At 37.4% G+C, this 25,122-nt stretch overlaps 1 protein-coding gene across 3 annotated transcripts; it reads left to right on the forward strand.

Annotated features, from left to right (window-relative positions):
* Positions 1 to 24,629, forward strand: LOC127948796 (rho GDP-dissociation inhibitor 2-like). Of its 3 annotated transcripts, none has more exons than XM_052545535.1 (6): positions 1 to 153; positions 10,554 to 10,730; positions 15,397 to 15,480; positions 21,557 to 21,633; positions 22,455 to 22,518; positions 22,845 to 24,629. In XM_052545535.1, exons 2-6 carry the CDS (start codon positions 10,559 to 10,561, stop codon positions 23,048 to 23,050), a joined length of 603 nt encoding a protein of 200 aa, XP_052401495.1. In that variant the 5' UTR covers positions 1 to 153; positions 10,554 to 10,558; the 3' UTR covers positions 23,051 to 24,629. The 3 variants fall into 3 exon arrangements, with proteins under 3 accessions (XP_052401495.1, XP_052401503.1, XP_052401486.1); XM_052545543.1 differs by having other exon boundaries at positions 114 to 253; XM_052545526.1 differs by lacking the exon at positions 1 to 153 and adding an exon at positions 4,104 to 4,191.
* The last annotated feature ends 493 nt before the right edge of the window (positions 24,630 to 25,122 follow it).

The raw sequence follows: 25,122 nt of genomic DNA on the forward strand, positions 1-25,122 counted from the left end.
AAGTAGGCTACTGGCTGGTGGTCGCCTGAGCAGCTGTGTGTTCGCGTGAGGCGTTGAAGCGATGTGATTGGTAAACTTGATTTCCTGGTACACACATGATCTGAAACACTGTTGAACATCCGCCTCTACATTTCTGCAAGACGAGACTAGGCGGTAAGACACTTTTACTTTACTTTATCACTTTACAAACTCTCTAACTTTGTTTGCAGTGTTAGAAACGGCTCGTTTCGCGGGAAAGAAGTGACGCATCGAGGTAAACAATACAAAAATGCACGCTGATTATATTTTAACGCCGTCCATTTTTTTTAAGAATGTAAGGAAATGCGATCTTTATTATTTTTATTTTTATTTTACGATTGCCTTTCTCAAATGGGATCACTGAGTTAGAGGTTTGGAGAAACTTTTAGATTTTCCTGCTTTATTCACAAGATTTCAATTCACACAGTTAAATATAGGCTGAATATCTGACTCTGATGATAATTTAATTAATGAACTGCCACACATGCAGTATAAGCCCCATCATCTCACGTTTAATGTACTTTTTTGGTAAGGTCATAGGCAACCACATCCTCTTGTAACGAAAAGACTGAACTGAGATCCTGTTCTGACTGGCTTCTGTGACACTACAGGCACTGACATCCTTTATCACTCTATAAGCGTGAATGAACAAATGCAGTTAAAATTGAGCAGAATGAGCAAATTCACATTGGTGTTTGAGGGATAATGTACAGACATTCTAATATTATCACAAAAAATGGAATTATGAGCAATTGGCTGTACATTATCCTATTTCTTATGCTGCAGTGCATGGACCTAAAACATTAGTTATTATTCAGAAACATTTGAGTGCTGAAAGTTGCAATTGACCAATTATGACCAAGTATTCCAAAAAGCTGTGAGCATTAAACAAAATAAAATAAATTAAAATAATAAAATATTTGCAGTTAAATGGTCATAAATGTATTTTTTTGGCATTTGATTTGAATATTAAAATATGAATAATCTTTACTTGTGCATGGATAATGAAGTGCTGGTGAATCCATGTTCTCTGGTCTCTAGTGCTAGTGTGCTCTGACTTCATTCAATGCTTTGTCTTATCATTCAGTAGCAGTTTAGTCTGACTCACAGTGTCTTCTCTCTAAAAAATCTTTTACACATACTTCACATAGCCAGTGCTATATATGGTGTTGTTTAGTGTCTTTATAGCCAAACTGGAATACTTTCATCAGCTCGAGAATGTCTGTTGCTATTTTACTGCAGCCTCTAGAGAATTCAGATATGATGTGTTTATTTCCTGAAAGCTCAGTTTGCACTGACATGGTTTAGGGGGGTGTAAATGGAATGGAAAATTCTCACAGTGCTTTTTAGTCTCATACTTATAATGAGTGCAGTAGACGACATACGTTATGGTGCATCACAGAGCTGATAAATAGCCTATAGAAGGTAGTGTGGAAATGATTTTTGTAGCAATGAAATCTCTTTAGGTTTTCTTTTTTTTCTTTTTTAGCACTTTTCATTATATATGAAGAGCTAACCCTGTTTTTCCACACAAATAAACAAGATGATGTGTATTACCTGGCATACTTTGATAAACACGATCTGTCTATTGATCAAGACAGCCCTTTCACTTCCTTCTTGGGGTGTTTGTCGTTCAGGCCTAGCCTTGAGCAGAACTTCCGGAGAGGAACAGAGCTGCTAGATTCAGAACAAGCCTCAAGCAGAACTGTTCAGTACTACGCCAGCGTGCTTCTGTGTCTATGGTTGTTTAAATTTATTTGACTTCCAGACCCAATTTGTGAGCACATTCAGGATATTGCTTAGAGCGTGCCACTGATCTACACCAACTGTGGTTGAAATGAGAAAGTCTACTCATGCTACTTCCTGTTTGTGCAACAGTTTCCAGTCATGCAGATCTTAAGCAGAGAGATCTTATTCTGTATGCTTGCATGACCTCTTGATTAGTCGTTTCAGCGTTTTTTTTCTCCTAGTAAGTTGAGGCAGCACCTCAAGAAGTTTTTTGATGTGTTGCAGAGGCAGTTATTGAGAATCACCGGCTGCTCAGATAGCAGCAGACTTGGGATCTCAGCTTAGTGTACTTTGATAGATCTGTTGTGTATTCCTTTTCAGAGACACTTGATGTGAACAACCCTCAAGTCATATTGTGCTAGTCGACTACAGTGTGAAGCCTAAACAGTTGGAAAGAATCTAAACAGTTGCAAAGTTTCTCATTGAATTATATTAATTATAAGAGCTGTTTTATTGCTGGTTCTCTTTGTCATTGTTTAAATGTGTGAATTCAACTAAAATTCAGGAATTTTAAAATGACTTTTGGGGGTTAAATGCTGTAGTTTTCTAGATGGATGCAGTATATTTTTGCTTTTGCTTTGGCACTTCAGTCTCTCATCCCCCTTCGTCTGCTCCACTGACAAAGTTGATCTGCACATGTCTACTTTTCTTTGGCTGTGCGCATAACCTAGCCCTTAACCTTCTGAGCATGTTCTATGATTATGATTTTTATAAGTACATGTATGTTGCATTTGTGCAAAGTGAACCTAATTTATAAAATGGATTGACGTCTGAAGCTGAGACTGTACAATAACTATATTAGCATCAACATCAATGCATTGTAATGTTCAGTTTGTTATAAGCGCATGCAGTTTTGTCGTCTGCAGCATTAAATGCTTGATTTATTTAAAGTAGTGTGGATTATGTTTGGTTGTCAAAGTATTTATTGTTCATCAGATGGAAAAAAATATTAGTTTTGAGTGTGACTCCAACTGTGTTTCGTTATCATTATAGTAGTGGTGTAGAATTCCTTATTCTCAAAAATTGAGAATTTCGAAAGATTTTTAATACTTTATTTCTCATTATCATTTTAGGTGTCATTTGTGATGTGAATGAGCCTTAAATCCAACTTTTTTAACCTTGGCGCCTTTTGTCACATTGCTGTTTTCTGACTTCACCAATAATAATAAACCCACACAAACTGTTTGCTACAGTGATTTTACAACAGTTCACTTAGTGTCATTCCTAAGATCATCCTTTGCACTTGGAAAAATCACTGTAACACATGGCACATTGGTTCATTGTAATAAGTATTCATACAAGTTGACACATCAGATCATGTGCTGTTTGTTCCGTAGCTTTGCGCCAGACAAAATGCTGTATGCTGTAATAGGTCGGCACACATAAACGGTCCCTACAAGTCTCTTGAAAAAAGCTTTAGCAATGCTCTGCAGCACCACTTAGCAAGACGCTACCAACGGCAGAGCATCAAGGCCACGTGAAATGCAGAGGTACGCCCAGAGTAACCTCCGACAGGTTGATGACCCCTGAGAGAGATGACAGAGCGACGTGCTGGAGAACTGAAAACTGACAGAAAGTCATCTTTGACTAGACGGGAAAAAACAGTCCAGCCAGCATGTTGCCCCTGAAGGGAAGAGAGAGAGAGAGAGAGAGAGAGAAGGGGGAGATAAAAGGGGAAAATATAATAGTTGATAGAAAACGGGGGATGGTAAGAATAATAAGTGTCTCTGGAGAGAGGGAATGTGAAGAAGAAATAGAACAGAGAATAAAGAGAACGGAGGGGGAAAGGAACCGTGTGTTTGTGTGTGAATGTATGTGAGGAAGAGGATGAGATCATCGCAGTCTCCTGTCTAATGAGTGATGGGGTTGGGAGGCGTGCTGAACTGAGGCGGAGGGTTTGCTTCTCATGCCGGTGGAATCAATAGCATCTGCAGACTGGAATACTGTTCCCACGTTACTGTCTCATTGCCAACTCTTCAGCCACGGCTGTTCTTTCAGCACGGATTACACACAGATCGTTTGTGCATTTGTGCACTCCCTTACTTTCTCCATCTCTCATGTTCTGTCTCCCTGCTATCTCTCTCTTTGCTCTCTCCTGCGCTCTCTCTTTCTAGCCAACCCACACCCAGTGATTCAGTTTTTTTGGTTTGTGACGGAAGGAGGGATGCTACTGTGAATTCTTTTTCGAATGTGTTTTAGACACATTTTTTTCTGTACCACAGGTGTGCTATCTTGAATTTTTTTTGGGTAATTTATTTTTTGTATTTTTAATTTTTTTTGGGGAAACCTTGTGGTAAAAGAGCTTACTCACAATGTTGGGCTTGGATGTTTGCGAATTTGGTGGACAGTTTATTGAGCTGCTCTGGTTAACAGTTTGCTACAGAGGTGAGAATGCATTTATGTCATCTTTTATGATTAAAATGTTGAAACCTGAAATCATATATATACATATAAAAAAATAACTAAATATATCAAAATGAACTTGAATGTGTGCATTTGGAATGCTCTTCAAACTCCACAAAAAGACTTGAGATGATCTGCCAATTTAACAGACGATCCCTAAACCTTCAGCTTAAGTAGTTTGAAGCTTATTATGCATGGTATTAAGAAGTTGCAATGTATCATATAACCAACTGAAAAATGTAAATACTTTTTTAAAGTCAGGTAGAAAGTCATATGTGTGATCATTTTGTGTGATGACTTTCTCTGTGGATGAAGACATTTTTATTGTTGGCATGTGATGCAGTTAGCCTACAACAAGCAAATGTGGAATAATCAATATGTATTGATCAATCGGTTGTTGCTCTCACAACATTGCTTTTTGTGTGTGATCATCATGTTTGCTTGTAATTAAATGTCACAGATGTTGTGCATTCAGGGCTTCACTCTGCAGAGCTTCTGCCTACTGACACCAATCCAGTGTTTCTCACTCCCAATTTATCTCTTTATTGGCATTTTCCACTCTCTTAGTGTCTCCGTTTCACTTTGATATCTAGGAAGTAATGAAGTGTGACAGACGAACAGCTGTCTTTATGTGTAAAGTGAAGAATAAATGATCATATCTCTGTGTGGTTTTGCTGTCTGAGATTTCTATTCAGTATGGCTTCTCCATAAACATTCCCATTTATCTCAATGGCTGTTGCTTGGATGACGCAAGACCCCCCTGGAAGTATGTGATGTTGTGCACAGGTGTGCAGTTTTGCTGGTGTTTTGAGCTGTTACCTGACTAATTCTATGGACAGGGAAACATACGTTTCATTATATTATGATGTTATTAAATATTCAAAAGAATTTTTTGCAGCCGGATGATCTAGTTACGACATCTAATAGTGGCAAATAGTCCCATGCTAACTAACTAATCGCAACCAGATTTTACAAGAAAGTAATATTTTGGAAGTTGTAATTTAGTATCAATTTGTATGATGTAATTCTTATGAAAATGTGTGATTTTTTTAGACTTTAAAATGTAATTTTAACCTATAATCATGAACCTATACTTAGCCTAAACTTAATGGGGCATGAGCAGGTTGTATAAAATTGTACAAATGAGAATTCCAGGTTAAGAAAATGTAAAGTAGTTATGAATTGTCACAAGACCACTGATGAAATCTATATCTCTTGTATCTGACTCAAGTCTGTTCGCTTTTTGTGGTCTGAATAGCAAAACAACACATCAAATCCAAAGTTTACAAACTCGATTCATTTCCAATCTGTATGAAATCGGCTTAAAATCCTGTTATTCTGGAATTTCTTAAGGTTTGGTCCCATTAACGAAATTAGTGTACAAATCCATTGTCAATACTTTAAAGATGATGTATTAAGCACTGCTCGCACAGGTGTTAAACCAAGAAGCTTTTTGTTGGTCATCGTGTGAAAATCCCGACCAATATTTTCTGCCCTCACACAAATCTCTTGATTTTGGAATTACCTGATTTCCCTTTTGAAATTTCACCAATCAATTGGAAATATGACCACACCTTCGTATTGATACTTTGGATTTTGACAACACTGTATATGGATATACAGACAGTGTGGTTCAGTCCCCAAAACCAAACTGGATTTGAGTAGCCAGAATCAAACAGGGTGATTCCAGTTGAGTTAAAGAAGGCTCACGAAACCGATCCAAGAGACTAACTGGTTTCTCAGCTCTCTCTCTGCCGGGCTGCAGGTGCTGACACCCGAAGACCCCCTGTGGCCCGGCAGAGCTGCATCACGACTCAATGAGCCTCAGCTGCTTCTGCACTGTGATGGATGGCTGCACATCATAGACCTGACACGTGTTTAAAGGAGTAAATCAATTAGACTGCATGTAGGAGAAACAGAGATTTCATAAAGCTGATGTGTTTGTGCACCCTGTAAGGCAAAGGCCGTAGGAATAAGGAAGATCACATGCATCATTTCACTTCCCTACATCCTGTCAGGTGTTCAGCTGTGGTTTCTCAAATGACAGCAGCAATCTGATTAACAATCCTGAGGATCTGAATGTCACTTAGCCTAGTCCCCAACTTTTACATGTACTACACATTTTTTTTTCTTCTCAAAATCAAGAAAAAAAGAAACAGAAAATATATTGAGTTCTTCTGGACCTGCATTACTCATTGAATTTCTTCTTATTTTTCTTTGATATCATCTTGTGGATATGTGTATTCCTGCTGCGTTTTTCTTTTTCTTTTTCAGTACGTTTACAACTGAAACCTTTTGCAGCGTTTAGTCTGTGAAAGCGTAGAATTGTGCAGGTTTCCGACCTGCTGTGGTTTGTGTTTGTTTGCCGATATGCATCACTCTCCGCTTTGCTCTCAGTTTGATTAGCAGAGAAGCTGCGTGGTGTCAGTAATTGTGAAAGTGCAGGATTGTGAGGGTTGCAGAGGAGTTGAACGTGTTAATATGCATTTAGAGAATTCAGTTACACCAGCTGCTGAGCTGGCTTCCATTTTAGAGCAGACCGTGCCCATAAATTCAGCCAAGATATTCAGACAAAAAATATTTACTATGGCATGTCATACTTTGACACATAAATGAGTGAACAACATAGTCAGTGTTCTTGTGGTTTTTGGACATTTGCACACCCTTAGGGATTCGTTGCCCTTTGCAAGGGTCTTACATTCAGCCTGAAAAGGGTAAGGTTTGTGTGGTGTTTAGAAACCCTAGAGGGCCTTCCATTCATCTGCTGAAAACCCACTGAATATTTGGGTGTACAGCTGTTGTGTTTTGAGTATGAGAGACTGCAGTTTGTCAGCGGTGTTTGTTCATTCCCACTCCACCTCATTAGCTGTGCATTGAAACCTGCAGAACGCCATCAGACAAAACCCAGCATGCTATCCATCACAACGTAGCCAGGCATTTAACTGCTTCTACTGATCAAAGCGGACCAAAGCATGCTGCCTTTGAAGCGTGAGATGCTGCACCTCACGTATTTCACTCAGAAATTTGATCCAGGAGGGGTGGGGAAAGCCAATTAAAGAAGCTTTAACACAGCTGAGGAAGGGTAATTACTGTCATTCTTCTCTTTGATAATAAAAATGACCTCTTACTAGTGGCCACTGTGAGAATGGGAGCGAGTCTCAGTGCTTCTCAACTGGTGGTTTGCTATTTTTTCTCTTTGAGTCACATTATGAACAACTGCAACCGATTAGCTGTTAGCTTGTGTACATTCAGAGGAGAAAAGTGATGTTTACTGCTTAAATGTGCAATATAAATATGTCTCGCATCGCAGTTTTGAGATGCCATCATCATTATGCAGAAAACATGCCCTGAAATGCCATGAAAATGCATCTATAATCATCCTTAACTGCAATCCCTCACTACATAGTTCATTTTGCTTGTAATTTACAGTGAGAATATTGGCATTGGCTCTTGGATATGCTTTAAATAGCCCAATTAGTCCAGTCATTTATTCATGGTGACCAGGCCTCCTTATAGTCAATCTCAGCTCAGGGGATTTGATTTGTGTGTTCGGGGTGCGAGATATTTAATTGGTGTGCATTTTTTTTTTCTAGCAATATTTAAGCTATAATTGCACAGGGGAAATTAACTAAATAGCCTTATTATGCACAGGATATTGGTCCAAAGGACACCAGTGTGCAAAAAAATGGCCACACTTCAGTAAATATTGCAATGTTAATGCCAAGCGGCAACCTCCCGCTCTCTCTGGTGAAGCCAACAAGGAAGTGACTAAAGCTGTAATTCAGCAACTGGCCACTAGAGGCTGGTCAGTTAAATTATATTAAGCCTTAAAGTCCTGCATAATTAAGGACGTGGCCTCTTGAGTGACAGGTAGATTGCCATTGCTGACACTGCCGTCGTGCTAGGTGGGTGTGGTTTCATCAACCAGCTCTCGCCTTATTGGCCATTTTCGATGATCCGGGAGTGATGCGCGGTGACGTGCTGCCTAGATGGTGACGGCCGGCTCCGCCTACTTTGAGCTTCAAAAATGCTCTTCAGAAAACCTCGGTGACATCACAGACACTACGTCCATGTTTTTATACAGTTTATGGTTAATGCTGCAGTCAGTTCAGGTGTTTTCATTTTGCACAAGGGCTGACTATTGATTAATACACATTTATGCATAGCCAGATTTCCCCTCTCACACTTCATTACCATGTTCTCCTGTATACATTCAGATTGTTTATTTCTCACTAATTAGTAGGTTAATTGGTTCAATTTGTCTTCTGCAGCTGGAGTATGCCATATGTCTCAACAGCATTTTGCACTTGTGTGCAGCTTCTTCATAAACCATAATCTGACCTACTTGTCCTTCCTCAAATTGTCTTCCTGGATAGTGTTTTTTTTTTATATTTTTTTTATGCAGGTTCAAATTATGTAGAGACACAGATTTCATTCCCATATTTTCCTACCTATTTGTTGGAGGAAATTGGCTCCCGTCTATATACAGCAGCAGCAGCAGCAGCATATGAGTGTCAAGGTCCTTGAGCTACTGCTATACAGTAGAAAAGGAAACGGTGTATATTTTTATTAGACGGTATGAGTGAAAATCGCTCTTATAAACTAATGGCGTATTAGACAATGACCCTCAAAAACCTTCTATTGATTCCATCAGATCAGATTTTATAGCCCCGTCCTTCCATTACTGCATTTGCCTCCACATTACAGCACTTAGGGTTTTTGTTCTCCTTTCATAATGTAAAGAATGTTCATCATCACTCTTGATAATCATTGGGAAGGAGGATGTACGCATGTTTCCATGGCTGCTGAGGCAGATCTGGCCTAGACAGCATCGACACAGGGTACATAAAACCAGACAGGACAAACATTTAAACCTGGGTGGGGGTGTTTCTGTCCTGATCCATCCTCTAAGGAGCTTCACTTGTTCTCACCCTGGCTAATGAAAGGGATGATGTCATGTTTTAGAAGCTAATCCATTCATTTGGTAAACGTTGGGGTGCAGTGTTTATTTTTATTTTTTTTAAGTATTAGAGGCACATTTTTTTACTATAAGATATTTTTGATAAAATATATCTAGTTTTAAATCCATCAAATATCTGTACCCACCTTAAAAATGATACTCAATACATTTTAGTTAAACATATTTTCTATATATTTTAATTACCAAAATTGTCTAATTTAATAATTGATTTAGTATTTGTTAGTCAAAGTTTGTTGATAGAAAATTACAAAATTGCCCAAATCCAGAAGTAAAACTGTATTTACAGATGTCAGACTTTGTCTAACAGGGTTGCAAGAACTCCACAACTCAGAAATTATATAGAAAATAAAACAGCTCATATAATATTGAGTTTGACCTCCTGAGGTTGGCAGTTCATAATTTCTGAAGGTTAAGAGTTTTAGGCCCCATTTTGTACGCTGCATTTCTGTGCAACACTTACACCCGACTGCTTCTCTTGGGGTGTTATGTGGACATTACAATACAGCTCTCTTAATTCATATGACAAATTGCTGTCCCTGTTCCTGGCCCTCTGCATGGAGAGCAGCTTTCTTGTTCTTTATGTTCCTCTTTTTCTCTGAGGAGTAATACCTCAGCTGTCTGCTCGCCGAGTTGCGATAGTCTCCGGTAATTATTAGCTGTTAGGCTGAAACGTGGTGTGTTGGTTGTGACAATAAAAAACACATTTTTCAATGTCTGACATGTGGGTGTATTAATAAAAACAATGATTTCTTTAAAGAGATGGGCTAAAACCAGACTGGCATATTATAATTAAACAGGGACAGCTACTACATGAAGGTTCAGTTGCTCTTTTATTTATTGTCAGACTGTGGCCATTACGCTAGGAACCATCTCTCAAATGAGCTGAATAGAAGTTATCAGCATCGAAGATGAGTCTATTGCTCTGCTACGAGAGGATTACAACAAATGATTCTGAATATTAAAAGAGATAAATGTGCAAATCTGTTGTCTTAAACTGTGTTAGCAGATCTGAATTGGTTTGTGTTTCAAGGCTAAACAATGTGTGAGAGGTGGAAAGATAACAGAAAATACATTCAGTCTGTCTTTAATCAGAGCGTTGCACGTCTGTAGAACCTTGAAAGAATCACATAGAACGTCACAAACCATATAGTTTAACAGCTCATAGATTTCACACTAGATTTTTACACTAATAGTTCAAGATCTGGACATTTAATGCTCTTAACAGTCACTTTTCAAAAGGAAATTGTGATAAGCTTGATCTATATGTGAAGATGCATATAAATGTTCTTTTAAACATACTGAGAAGGAATAGATGAAGATTATTTTCTTTTTTCTAACATCCTTCATCCCCGTTTTTTCTCAGGCATTATGGCTGATAAAGATAAAGAAGTGCCAGTGGTTGAGGATGAAGATGAGCCAGATCTGAACTACCAGGCTCCGGCTCAGAAGAGCCTGCAGGAGATCCAGGAGCTGGACAAGGATGATGAAAGCCTGAACAAGTACAAGCAAACCCTCCTGGGTTCTGGCCCTGTGGTGGCAGGTTAGTATACCTTCACTAAAAACCAGGGAAATAGTTTTGAAACACACCTACTGAATGTGCACACTATTCATTGTAAATATCACTTATCCACTACAGTTCAAAAGTTTTGGGGTCAGTGAGATATCTTTTTTTAAGAAATTAATACTTTTATTAAATAAGAATGCGTTAATTTGATCAAAAGTGACAGTATAGACATTTGTAAAGTTAGTTAGTTGTAATGTTAGTTTTCTATTTCACATACATTTGTTAATTTTCTATATAGCAATGCTGGAATAAAAATGCATGATGTTCCCACAAAAATATAAAGCAGCACAACTCTTTTCAACATTGATGATAATAAAAAAAAAATTCTTAGTACCAAATCAGCATATTTGAACTAGAATGATTTCTGAAGGATCATGTGACACTGTTTGGAGTAATGATGCTGAAAATTCAGCTTTGCGTCACACGAATAAATTACATTTGAATATATATTCAAATAGAAAACTGCTATTTTAACTTGCAATAATATTTCAAGTGATTTGCTGTTTTTCAAATAAATGTAGCCTTGGTGAGCATAAGAGACTTTTGTTAAATAAATGAATAAATACCGTATTTTCCGGACTATGAGTCACACTTTTTTTCATAGTTTGGCTGGTCCTGCGACTTCTAGTCAGGTGCGACTTATCAAAAATAATTTGACATGAACCAAGAGAAATTAACTAAAAGACATGAACCAAGAGAAAACATTACCGTCTCCAGCCACGAGAGGGCGCTCTATACTGCTCAGTGCTCCTGTAGTCTACACTGAAGACATAGAGCGCCCTCTCGCGGCTGTAGACTGTAATGTTTTCTCTTGGTTCTTGGTTCTAAATAAATGCGACTTATAGTCCAGTGCGACTTGTATATGTTTTTTTCCTCATCATGACAAATTTTTGGACTGATGCAACTTATACTCAGGTGCGACTAATAGTCCGAAAAATACGGTACATGTTTTTAAAAAAAATTAAAAGAGGTGTGCCAGTGAGCATTTGACATTTTTAGTGGATCCCAGTCTCACAAAACAAAAAAAATTATTAAAATCCAACTTTCATTTGACCCATATTTAAAAATGTATGCAAATAATGAATGTTTCAATGAATCTCATCTTCTGAAGATCGCATCATCTTCATGGTTAAAACTGTAGCTCGGCTCTCCAGGGACAGCTCTCCCTTCTCCTCTTGTTGTCTAGAATGATTCAGGTCCCCGGGGGACTCCAGTCTTGGTTCAAAGTCCCCAAACAATATCCTCTTAACTCACCAAATAAATGAGAAGGTGATTATCACTCAGTCTGAAGAGCACGGCTTTGAACTGCTTTGTTGTTTAGAGAAACATGAATTATGATTCCACTCACTGTTACGCTGGATAATCTGCGTTTGATATTCTGTCCTGCTGTACAGTGTATTAATAATAAGATCAGTTATTGTATTTCTTGCTCAGTTATTGAGTGAAACAGCTTTGTTTCTTTTCTGTTTCCTTTCATGAAGAATTGTTTCTGTGATATTATGATCAAAGCCCAGCAATTCTAATTTCTTTTGCCGCAGGGAACATCCAAGTATACACTCTAAATCCTTTAGGTGTTAACTGGAAATAGTTGCTGATACAGTGTTGCTTAAGGCGTTAAAGGCAGATTAATTTCCTCCTGACTCACAGGGGCTTAGAACGTTTGATTTAGGGGTTTGATTTACTCACCCTCATGTCATTCCAAACCTGCATGAGAAGGCTGGTGTTATTTTAGCATTATTCATAGTTTTTTATGTAATTCAATTTTACTTTTAGATTATCAGTTCATTTAAATTTTGGTTTAATGTTTTTTTTTTGTTTTGTTTTTTAAGTGCTTTTGTAATTTCTATTTATATATATCTTTAGTTAAATTTAGAATTTCATTTTTAGTTTGTGTTTATGTCCAGCTAGTACTTATTTTGGTTCGTTACCAAGGCAACATTTCTAATTAATAAGTGATAATGGTCAGTACATTATTTAAAAAATCTCCTTTTGTGCTCCTCAGAGGAAAAAATAAAGGTCACTAGGGTGAGTAAATGATGATTAATTTATCATTTTTGCTAAACTAAACGTTTACCCCCTCACTGGGACTGAAAACACTGTAAATATGAAGCAGGTTGGTCTTAATGTCCATTAATTTGCCATAAGATTTCCTCAGATATAATAGCGGGATTGTGCCAGAGTAATCAGTCATGTTTGGAGTGTGCAGTCCCCGGTGAGCAGTTTTGCGGTGATGCCTGCAGCGGGTAGCAGCACTTGTAGCCATCAGCGAATGATTAACTGTAGTTCCCACTTTTAAAACCAGCCCACCCTGCATCAATAACACTGCATCAATGAGACCCGTCCAACAATTTGTTATGTGCAGTTTTACACCGCTAGCTCCCTCTTGGCATTGCAGAAACAATCATTCAGTGGAACAGCAGAGATAAGCGCCTAATTTAAGCTAGTCACCTGCCCAGCGTGCTTTGCAGGATGTCTTTGACGGAAGTTCACACATCAAACCCACACTCTCATGTTACTTCCCTCAAGTTGTTAGAGCTTTGGTGGAGGGAAACAAAGATTTAAATGTCACTTATTACATCACACATGGTCATTGTATGCCTTCAGACGAGTTAAAATATAGCATATGAACCACTTTTGTGGTGCTTTTTGAATGTTCTTTTGTCCTTTTTTGGAGCTTGACAGACATAGTCACAATGCACTATTGTTGTATGGAAAAGATTCAGAAATTCTCCTTTTATTTTCCAATGAATTACAGCGTACAGGTTTGGAATGACTGAATTTTCTTTTTTGGGTGAACTGTACCTTTAACGGGTGTGGCAGCTGCAGCTCTATCACAGTTCAGTATGCTAGGGTCACTAACCCGAAGCAGCTCTGTGTCCACGTAAACCCCGGAAGCCCCCATCTGGTTCAGTAATGTGCTGCAATCCTATGAAAACAAGAAACTGAGGAAGTGAAACACTGTAGCTCTGTTCCTGAGCTGAATTTGAAAGAAACATTGGCACTTACCAGACTCATAGGCTGTTGAAAATATAGGAAACTTAATTGTGCTGCTTTTCAAGATACATTTTTTTTCCCCAAAAAATTCTAAGGCAACATTGTAAAAAAGGCAATAACAGAATGAGTTGCAGCCGGTTCAGTGAAAATAATAGACAGGCAAATAATGAATTTAATAATAGCTACTGCATGAATATTTAGTTCTCTTCCTAAAAGCATTGATAAAAATAGTTGAATGGTTTATTTAACCAATATTTCTGCTGTATAGTTTTATGATTAGAGTATCATCTCATTAGCTTAGCAATATGCTAATGCTGAACTGTTGAAATCTGTTTTACCCAATATTTGTATATATTTTTATGAGTAATCAGTAGTTTCATTAACTTACCAACATGCTAATGTTGGCAAGTTAATTTTGGTAAGTTGTTCTCTATTGAAATCAGTTTTACCCAATATTTGTGTGTATTTTTTAAATGTGTTTTCATGAGTAATTGGAGAATTGTCCCGTTAGCTTAGCAACATGCTAACGTCATACTGTTGAAATCAATTTTAGCAAATTTGTGTATCGTTCTCTTAGCTTAGAAACATGCTAATATAAAACTCAATTTAAATCTGTTTTATCTAATATTTGTAAGTATTTATAAAAGTCTATTTTTATTCATTAGACGATGATCATTTAGCTTAACAAAATGCTCAGTTATCAGTCATGAGTCATGTGATCCTGCGATGCTTATGTAGAGTGTTCTTAATCTATCCATGATCATTAGGAGGCCGTCTATGTTGGCTGTAGTAATTAAGGCAGCTCACTCGGTTTTGGAGCACAGCTTTTCGTATAGACGACAGATAAAACAAAGGAAATGAGTGTGAAGTGTATGGCTGGAGAGAGCTGTCTTTTCACAAACCTGAATTGATGTTGTTCATGTTCACATACCTGAGATGATTAATGTGTCTTATTTACACACTGACTGGCCAGTATGTTGCAGGTGCACACGAAGGCCCCGTTTCCCCCTCCCTATTTTCACTCAGTTTGGTCTAGTCTAAGTGTCTCCCCTCTGGTCCGAGACTCGTGATGAATGCATGGACGAATCGGCTTGGAGGATTGACTGGACCAGTAATGCTGGATAGACAGGATATGCAAGAATAGGCAGATTCTGGTGTTTTCCTTAGCCAGACTTGCAATGCTATTGACAAGAATGATAACTTAAATTGTGCAGACGATCAGACTTCGTTTTTACCTTGCAGATTTGAGTCATGTCTCAGAAAATCTTTCCGGTTTAAAGTGGGCTTTTTTATTTATTTATTTTGCCTGTAAGCAACCACCTAGAAACAACCTACTAGTATATAATACTGTTACTGTTACAGTTATTATATTGCTGAATAACTAAAAAAAGCTGTTATTTAACCATAAAATCACCTTGGTCTAAGAGAGATGCAGCTGCACTACATGCTGACGATATTACTCCCAGTAAACTCAGTCACAGTTGTGAAGAATCACACAATTTTAGTTTATTTTTTCCACAAAGGAAGCGAGTCTTCTCTAATGAATAAGTGGGTTTATCCCAGTGCAGCTAGTTTAGGCATAGTTTAATAATAAATGTAGAGGAGACATCTTCTCTGTTTCTCATCTGTTTTATTCATTGCATTGTAGATCCCAGCATTCCTAATGTTCAAGTGACCCGACTGACTCTGATGTGTGACCAGGCCCCCGGACCCATCACCATGGACCTGACAGGTGAGTCTCTCCAGAACCATTATTCAACATCATCCGGTTCACTTAAAATGAGGACTGTCGAACCATTTAAAATATCATTAACTTAATTATTCAGATTAATCAGATATACAAATGCTGACTGTGACAGTCCCTTGAATCAGATTTTTGTATTTCTTTTACTTTAATACATTATTTTTAGTTATTTTTGCACACAATATTTTTATATTATTAACTATTATATTCTATTATATTACTAACTAAAGTTATACTACACTGACCAGTGTTATTTATTTTAGTATTACTTATACCATTTAGCATTTATTAATATTTTTGAATGTAGCATTCTTAGTTCAGTAATTTTGTTATGCGATGTTTTTTAGTTTTTGGTGTTAAAAATATTACTATTATGAACTTTAATTAATTTTATTTCAAATCAGTTTTAGTAATTTTACCACAACTTATACAATTTCATTTAGTTGCCAAGGCATCATTTCTCATTTTAGTTTTTCATCTAATAGGTGTATTACTCAAATAATGAATTCGAATGAAAAGGAAATAATTTTTAATAGTTCGGTTTAGTTAACAATAGCAACACAGACACTGACAGCCCTATTTCAAATCAGTAGCATCCAATTTGCATTCTTTGCATGATTACCGTAAAACTTCAAATAATAGCCGAGTCCCAAATAGACGCCTGTCTCTTTTAAACGCCTGGTGTGACGACAGGTTTGGGTAAATAAAGGCCGGTCTCAAATAGAGGCCTGGTCTGTTTTTTTTAGTATCGGGTTGTATTTGATCTTCTCAAACCCGTCAGATCGTCGGTTCTATGTTTTGATTAGATTTCACGTGACAGACACAACAGTTCATGAACGACTCACTATGGCAACATAATAAAGAGGTTAACGAACTTTCTTTTAGTCTTCAGTTTTTCTTAATTCTCTCAATACCTCCATGGAGCCAAAAATAAATAAGTATGATTTGACATTTTAAGCTGACAGTTTTCAAATTTGCCGAACAAAATTCAGAAGAAGCAGCGACATTTCTCGGTTGATACAAAGAGAGCTGGATACGGAGCGGCTGAAAAACTCCTTAAGGTATGCTTGCGCGGGCGCGTGTGTGTTCGAGGGAGAAAGAGGAGGTAATATATTTCATTAACTTCGGGGTGTTAACCTTAGGTATGTGGCCTGACAGTAGCTTCTGATGGAAGTGAGGATCACCTTATCCATTGTTTCAAAGAGGGAGAGCCGTGCGTATCTGGGCGAGAGCTGTGTTTAGTGCAAGCAAGGCAGGCAGAGTTAGCAGAGGCTGGAGAGGGAGAAGTGGAGGAGAGCGACGTGGAGGAGGAATTCGCCAATGAACTTGTAATTGAGGATCGCAGGGATGATGATAGTGATGAATAGAGTAATTTTCTATCACATGATTGCAATTGTTTTACAGGGTAGCTTTCATTCTTTCTTGTTGATATGTTTTGGGCAACAAGTTCATATGCTCGATGGATTTAAGCGGTAATATTGTTCTGCCCATTGCTGTCACATCGTGCTGTCACATTATGCTGCCAGTAATATAAGACATTTCTTACACTAAATTATTTGTTAAACACATTCGTTTAGGGATAAGTTAACTTGTATTGTTCCTCCCATCGCGGTCACATAGTTTTGTTTTTTATGATTATAATTTTTTTGTAAGCTGGCAATAGCCAAAGACATTTCTTACATTAAATGATTTGTTAAACACATTCAAATTAATTATATATAAAACGTAATATAATGTGGTAACCTCCTACTGTCATGCTTGAATATCTCAACGCTAAATTAAAGGCCTGTCTCTTATAGACGCCTGTCTCAAATACAAGCCGGTGCAGTTCGGCGATTTGGGTAAATAGAAGCCCGGGCTATTATTTGAAGTTTTACGGTAGTATTCGTAGGATAATAGTCTTGTGGGTTGAGGTAAGTGGTTGAATCTGCGGTCTCTATTGTCCACACAAAGATTTCTGGTGGAGAGCTGGAAGGGCATGTGCTTAGTTGACACTATTGACAGAGGCTCAGCAGCTCTGCACTGCGTTCTGATGCTTCACCTCCCCTGGCTTCAGAGGGATGATGTCATTCCTTCCACTACCAGCCAGTATCATGCAATCAGATCTGCAACACAAATCAGCGTACACTGCTAAGTGTAACCAGGCTCCGCTTCGATACACTGGAGGGGACGGTCAGCTCTTTTGATGGTCCGAGCAGGCTTCTGCCGCCCTCCGCTTTGCCCTCAGCCCGTTCAGCAGTGTATTCCTCTCTTTAACAGCGGGAACGCTGCAAAAGAGCAACTGGTTGCTAGGCGATGGGATGATTCTGGGCTTTTTAAATCAGAGCTTTAAAGTTAGAAGACCTTTTAAGATATAAAGTCTAAAGCATCATTCACAGCGTAAAAAAAGCTGTGCACCAGCACGTTTCCTCTTTTTGAACAAAACCAGAAGTGACTCTGCTGTTTGAGTTGGTACAGGAAGGCGTTGCCCTTTTTACATTGTAGCGCTTTTGTATGTGCACTTCCTGTTTAGCAACTTTTATTCTTAAATTACCTCTACCCTGACACAAGGGGAACAAAACACACTTTCTTTCTCTATCGGCACCCTGCTGGCAGATTAGATGGTCATTTTAGCTTACCATGTATGACATCGTACATATCTACAACATTTTGTTTGTTTTTTGGTATTGATAGTTATTGTTCTTTTATTGATCATTCTTTTTAGTTTCATTAATATTTTGTCACCGCATATTCATAAAGTATGGAAATTGTTAATAATAATAACAACAACAACAGCAGTAATAATAATATAAATAATCAATGTTTCTTAAGTACCAAATCAGCACATCAGAATGATTTGTGAAGGATCATTTGACACTGAAGAGTGGAGAAATGACTGCTGAAAATACAGCTTTGCAATCAAAGGAGTTAATTAAACTGTATTAAAATAAAAAACAGTTATTATTCAAGTTTTTTTTAATGATATTTCCCAATATTACTGTTTTACTGTTTTTGACTAAATAAATGCAGACTTGGTGAATATAAGACAGTTACTTCAAAAGCATAAAAATGCATTATCCCAGACTTCTGAATGGTAGTGTACTGTATATTCATTTTTTTTAAGACACAGCTATTTGCATTAGAATTCTGTGCTACAACTTTAAAATAACCTCAATCCATACATATATACAATTTTCACTGTGCAAGAATCTGCAGGAATGCAGATGTGCCAGAGTCCTGGTGTAAGTGACAGCTGAACGTGGCACCTCACGGTGGGATGTCCACTGGGATGGAACACACTAACCAGACTGAGTTATTGATGGATGTGGCTGGGGTGGAGGAAAAAGACTGTGACAGCTAGTGGTGGATGAAGGGGGGGAGCAGAACCTGACTGCACTCCAGGCTTGAGCAGCACTCAGCATGACAGCAGAAGTTCTGCTCTGCTGACGTTCAGATTAGAGCAGCAGGAAGCCAGACCTTATCACAGTGCTCTTAATTGAATCCGAACAGTGAGTCCGCATCTGAGCACTTGAATATTTTACAGTGTTTGTCACATCCCTTCTGAATAAAGCACAGAGGATGCACTCTTAAAGGAATAGTTCACCCTACAAATTTAAATTTGTTGAAAATGTATTCACCCTCAGGTTATCCAAAAGTGGATGAATTTGTTTCTTCATTGAAACCGATTTGGAGAAATTTTGCATTGTCACTTGCTCTCCATCGGATCTTCTACAGTGAATGGGTGCCGTCATAATGAAAGTCAAAACAGCTGCTAAAAACATCACAGTAATCCTCAAAAAATGCCCAGGACTTGTAAAGCAAAAAGTTTGAAAGAAACAAATCCATCATTAAGTAGTTTTAACTTTAAAATGTTGCTTCTGGCCACAATACAAATCAGAATCCATAAAAACCCTTCTCTAGAAAAAGCCCATCCCCTGTTGTCATCTCACATCACGTTTTTCAAAATAAAAAGTAATATTATGGGTATATCTTAACCAACAGCAATGGTTTTGAAATTAAAAATGTCTTGATGTATTTGTTTATTACAAACATACAGCTTCACAGGATGTTAATTGATAATCTAGAGTTGTGTGGATTATTTGGTATGTTTTTATCTGTTTGGACTCTCTTTCTGACGGCACCCATTCACTGCAGAGGATCCACTGGTGTATAAGTGATGTAAAGTGAAATTTCTGCAAATCTGCTCTGTAAATTATAAGCCAATTGTAATTTTTAGGTGAACTATTACTTTAACCCTGTTGGCTCTTTATTTGGGCTGCTTTATTACATTTTGAGTCTTTTCATGAATGTGCAAATATATATTAATAAGCTATTTGGCAGTTACAATTAAATTTACCGTCACAAATATATGAATGTGAAAAGACTGATGTAGAAATTCAGAATAGTTTTTTTTTTTTTTTTGCCTTTCTTGGCAATGCAGGAAACAGATCTTTTAGTAAAGCGAGATTTAGTGAGTTATGTTGATGGTGATGAGGTGTCTGTGTTGATCGCTGCAGCAGTGGGAGTGAGGGTGGAATGGGGCACTCACATTCTCACCCCGACAGATTGCAGCACCTCCAGACTGCTAGAGCCTCCACTGGGATCTTTCTTATTATCCATCTCCATCTATGCTCTCTCACTGCTGTGTGGGAGTCATACAAACACTGTACCAACTACAACTTCAGCAAACTGTGTTCATAACCAACACCCCTGAATCTTGAAGCTCATGGAGGGAATGAACACATATCTCCCTCATCAACCTTCTCGCTCACAGTTACGATTGTTTGCAAATTAAAGAGAAGAAAATACTTGTGAAAATAGTCTTTTGAGAAATACACATATTGCAGTTCAAATGTTAGCGGTCAGTAATTTTTTGGAAGAAAGTAATACTTCTATTCAATAAAGATGTATTCATTCAATTGATTAAAATTGAGACTAAAGACAAATTAATTAAAATTGAGACTAAAGACATTAATATATGTGTGTGTGTGTGTGTGTGTGTGTTTTAACAAATGTTGTTCAAATAAACTTTGTTCGTTAAAAAAAGAAAAAAAAATTAAGCAGCAAATCAAATATGATAATAAGAAGAAATAGTTATTGAGCACAAATTCAACATATTAGAATCAGTAATGGCTGCATAAAATTCAGCTTTGCCATTACCGGAATGAAATACATTTTAAAATATATTCAAATAAAAACCGTTATTTTAAATGTCATTAATACTTCATATTTTTATTTTTGATCAAATACATAGACTTGGTGAGCATAAGACTTCTTAAAAAAAGTTAAAACTAAAAAAGACTTACTGATCCCAAACCTATCCCAAAAAATGTGTGCGTGGATGTGTGTGTGATATGGACAGACAGTACAGTAAGTGGAGCTAATCAACATGTTGTAAGGAGATCACACACGCCACGATTCAACGCTCACTGATGCATACACAGACTAATGCTCTTGTCCAATCAGGATTATTTCATTACAGTGATTATCAGAGCTAGATTTAGTCAATTACAGATAAGGTATTTCATCTTTGTGATGTAAAAATGGTTTTGAGAGGCCTGGACGCTGCTTCTGTTATGTTAATATTGACATTGCATATGGGCACGTGCAAAGGTTCGACTTCAAGATGGAGGATCTCCAAGCTGAGATCCAGCTCTATAAGAGGATGAAGCCTCTCCAGTCTGGAACTAGTATTAATGTTGAGATGTGGAGCACAGGACACTAATGAACACAGTCTGGCATTTGGCATCATGTGAATAGCCCACAAATCATCATTGATGTTGTTCATTGTATCAATCTCTGATTTCTCAGTCCTCCCGTCTCTTTCAGTATCCATTACAAAGCACTTAGGGCAGATTCGAGGGATAAATTGATAACGTAGCAGTTGCGCTTTTGTAAGGAAGCTCTTTGCATTGAACTACAAGCAGAAGGATGCGACCTGTAACAAAAGAGGCCTACAATTACAATTCTGACATTGAGTTCGGCTGCATATCTTTAAAAATGTGATTATAACCATGTTAAATTGCAATTAATTTCACTCTGGCTGATGCAAAAAAACATTTTTTGTTTATTTTTGTTTACATAGGTGACCTCGATGCTTTGAAGAAGAAGAACTTCACCATGAAGGAGGGAGTGGACTACAGGGTGAAAATCCACTTCAAGGTGAAAAATCGGATTTTTGAACACAAAATTGTCATAAAACAGTGTGCAGGTTATTCCTTTATATTGCGGCCTAAAAATGCTGTAGTGTATTTTTATCTTAAAATCTATGTCATTATGAGATCTTGTTTAAAAAGGGCAAGTTTTATCCCAAGCTTCTGCATGCTTAGAGCACATGTGTTGTAAGATATGAAATGCATGGCTAGAAGTGGATAGATTGTTAATTTCCTGTCTTGACCAATCCTGCACTATGTAGAGCTTACAGAAATACACACTGACACTCTTTCCCAGGCTAAAATATCCTAAGAATAATAATACCACATTAAATATCGGGGTACAATCTAAGCACAAAATGGGTTTGTGTTTTTTTTTTTTTTTTTTGCTTACAGGGTTAATGTTGAAATGTTTTTGTATTTCGTAACGGTCTTCTCAAGAACATTTAATTAAATTGGCATCTAAAATCACTTTACTTTACTGTGAGTCATGCCAGATCATGTTCCTGCAAAATACAATTATTCACAAAATCCCTTTTGGATCAAGCAACTCCAACAATATCTTTCAATATCTCATGAACCATCAGGAAAGATGGACCTTTATACAGAGGATAAAAGACCTTTATAATTCACGTTCAAATATACTCAAATAGGCAATATCTTTATTTCAATGCATGGTTAATGAGAGTGAATTCCTAAAGGATCTAACAGGACCTCTGCTGGTGACTCCGTGCTACAACATGTTGAATGTCCGGAGAATGAAATTGACATGTTAAATTAATGATATTTATTCTAATATTTATTCTAATTCATCCAACCTGTTCCCGTTAGGTCAACAGGGACATCGTGTCTGGACTGAAATATGTGCATCTGACCTACAGGAAAGGACTCAGAGGTAAGAGCAGCTGTAGTCCTGAATTTAAATGCTGGCATTGGCACTGCGAGTGCTTGAATCAAGGGTGCATTTGAAATCTTTATACATAAATGCACTGTTTTCATGTGCATGATCTAAATCCGCATCTTGCAATGCCATTTTAAAGTACCATCCGATAAACACGTCCTCAATGCCAAATCCTCAGGTTATTTAGTAATATAAAATAAAAGAATCAGTCAATAATCTCAATGACTGATTTGCTTGAGCTGTATGAAGAGGACTATATTGACAGATTTTGATTAATGGTTTTTTACGAATTTGACTCATTGATTTGTCTTTACCTGTAGTGGACAAGTCGGTGTACATGGTAGGCAGCTACGGTCCGAGAGCCGAGGAGCATGAGTTTCTCACCCCGGTGGAGGAGGCTCCGAAGGGCATGATCGTTCGGGGAACCTACCACATCAAATCCTACTTCACAGACGACGACAAGACAGACCATCTGTCGTGGGAGTGGAACCTGCAGATCAAAAAAGACTGGGACAGTGCAGAGTAAAGAGGTTCTTCCTCGGTCTCTCTCTCCCAGGTGCATAGCAACATACCCAATTTATCACAGATGTTTAAAACCGAGACATAGGCTAGGTAGATGTGCAGCTGGAGCTGGCTTTGCAAATGATTAAATAACAATTAGTCGTATAAAAAAAAAAAAAAACATGACAAATTCTGAAGATATGCCTACGTGTATGATGTAATCAACGGGTGAGGACATACAGTGACTGGCAGGGTATTAGAGGCGACTTAGTACTTTGTAATAGATGTAACGACGGTGTAACCAACAAACGAAATCCCTCATGCCTGTACGCTCAGGTTTTAGTGTATACTGTAAATGTAAATATTACAACGTCTGTATTCTTGCATTGCATTTAGAGTTCTTTATTGAGCCCATGACCAGATCAGTGCATGCTTGAATGTGAAGCCATCGTGTCTGCAATGGCTACTTTCTTGTATTGTTGATGATGTAATCAGCCTGCTGTTACCTGATAAATACATGTGTAGGATGTGGTTTGTACTAAGTGTTGCTTGTCAAAAAAAAAAAGAGAGAAAAAAAGAAGGTATTTCTGAGCATTAAACCCCTGTAGAAAAGATCAACTTTTAACCAGTATGAAGTTGTCTGGCTGTTCACCTGCAAACAGTTCTGGTTGAATTTTCTTGCTGGTTAACATCAGCTTCTAAAATGCAACGTTTGCTGGTGATATTGCTGGTCTTTTCAGCTGGAAACCATCAGTGGAGCCCATAGTCATGCACCCTCCTCATTCCCTGAAACGCTGTTCATCTCTGTTCAGGTGTCTGTAACTGTCTTCCATCTAGCTTTCATATTAGATTGTCTCTGATTCATTTTAATTTGTTCGACATTCCAAAATAAATACATTTATTGTTTCTATGCCTGCTGATACTTTTACCTGACACTTCCATCTCCATCGCTGATTTTATTATCTGACACAAGAATATCTTGATTTCTCTTGAATAATTCCCTACTACCCTATCATATTTGAAAATATTAGATAATATTGCAGAATATTCAAAATACTCTGTGGAAATGATTGGGTTTCACTCTTTCTACAGAATAAAATAATAATAATAATAATAAAGTTAATAAATGCCAGGGGAAATGTCTTAACTGGCATGTGCATTATGTAATGCCTTTATGAGAGACAAATGCTGAATGCTAAGTGCTAGTCAGCAATTGGAAGACAAATATGAGAAAGCACGCAAAATGTTAACTGAAAGCTCTTTTTGTGAATTGTCATTTTTGATAACGCTGTGATTCCATATTCAAAATATAAGATGGATGTGATCAAATTAAATCCTTACAATATGTCAAAATATATCACATGATGTATATTTTCTCAAATTCATAATTGGATGTCATCATTAGTCTGCTTGTGGTCTGTATTGCATGATGCTGCTTTTGAAAACATGTTAATTAGGGGGTTCTTTGTGATGTAATGGGGCAGCAGTAAGCAGTAAAGGGAGATTTAATCAGGGCATTTTTCAGCTGACTGACTAAAACAAAAATCTGTCAAAATTGTTAAACCTTTCATCTTGTATTTTTAATAAAGTTTGGCCTATCCTTATTTGGATATCTCGTTTCTAATGTTGCTCTTTAGTTTAGAAGCGTTAGTAACTGTTTATTAAATGCAAAACACAGCACTTAGCAGTAAGGCTTGCAATGACAAAACGTTATTTCTGTTTGCTGCAAACAAAACCAAAAAATAAATTAAAAAAAAGTTTAAAGGGTGATAAGACAAACCACTGGAGAGAGTAACATGTATTTTGTTATAGTCTATCGCTTCACTTGACTCTGCCACAGCATTAACCGCCTTCCCAAAACATAAGTTGCTAAATCACAGTCAACTATGTTACATACACTGTTGATAACTGGCCTTGGTCATCCGCCTTTTAAAGCTTCTTCAGATTTGTCTATTCATGAAATATTCTACAGTTGCAGTGAATCATTTTATACTTTTTTTTTCTTTAAAGGATAAAGGTTTCAAAAGTTAACGTTAAAAGGTGTTGCCTTGTTTTGGGGAAAGTCACTTATTTTGAGAAGTTTCCTGTTTTTTTTTT

Source organism: Carassius gibelio, chromosome A3 (genome assembly GCF_023724105.1).
Source record: "Carassius gibelio isolate Cgi1373 ecotype wild population from Czech Republic chromosome A3, carGib1.2-hapl.c, whole genome shotgun sequence".
NCBI lineage: Eukaryota > Metazoa > Chordata > Actinopteri > Cypriniformes > Cyprinidae > Carassius > Carassius gibelio.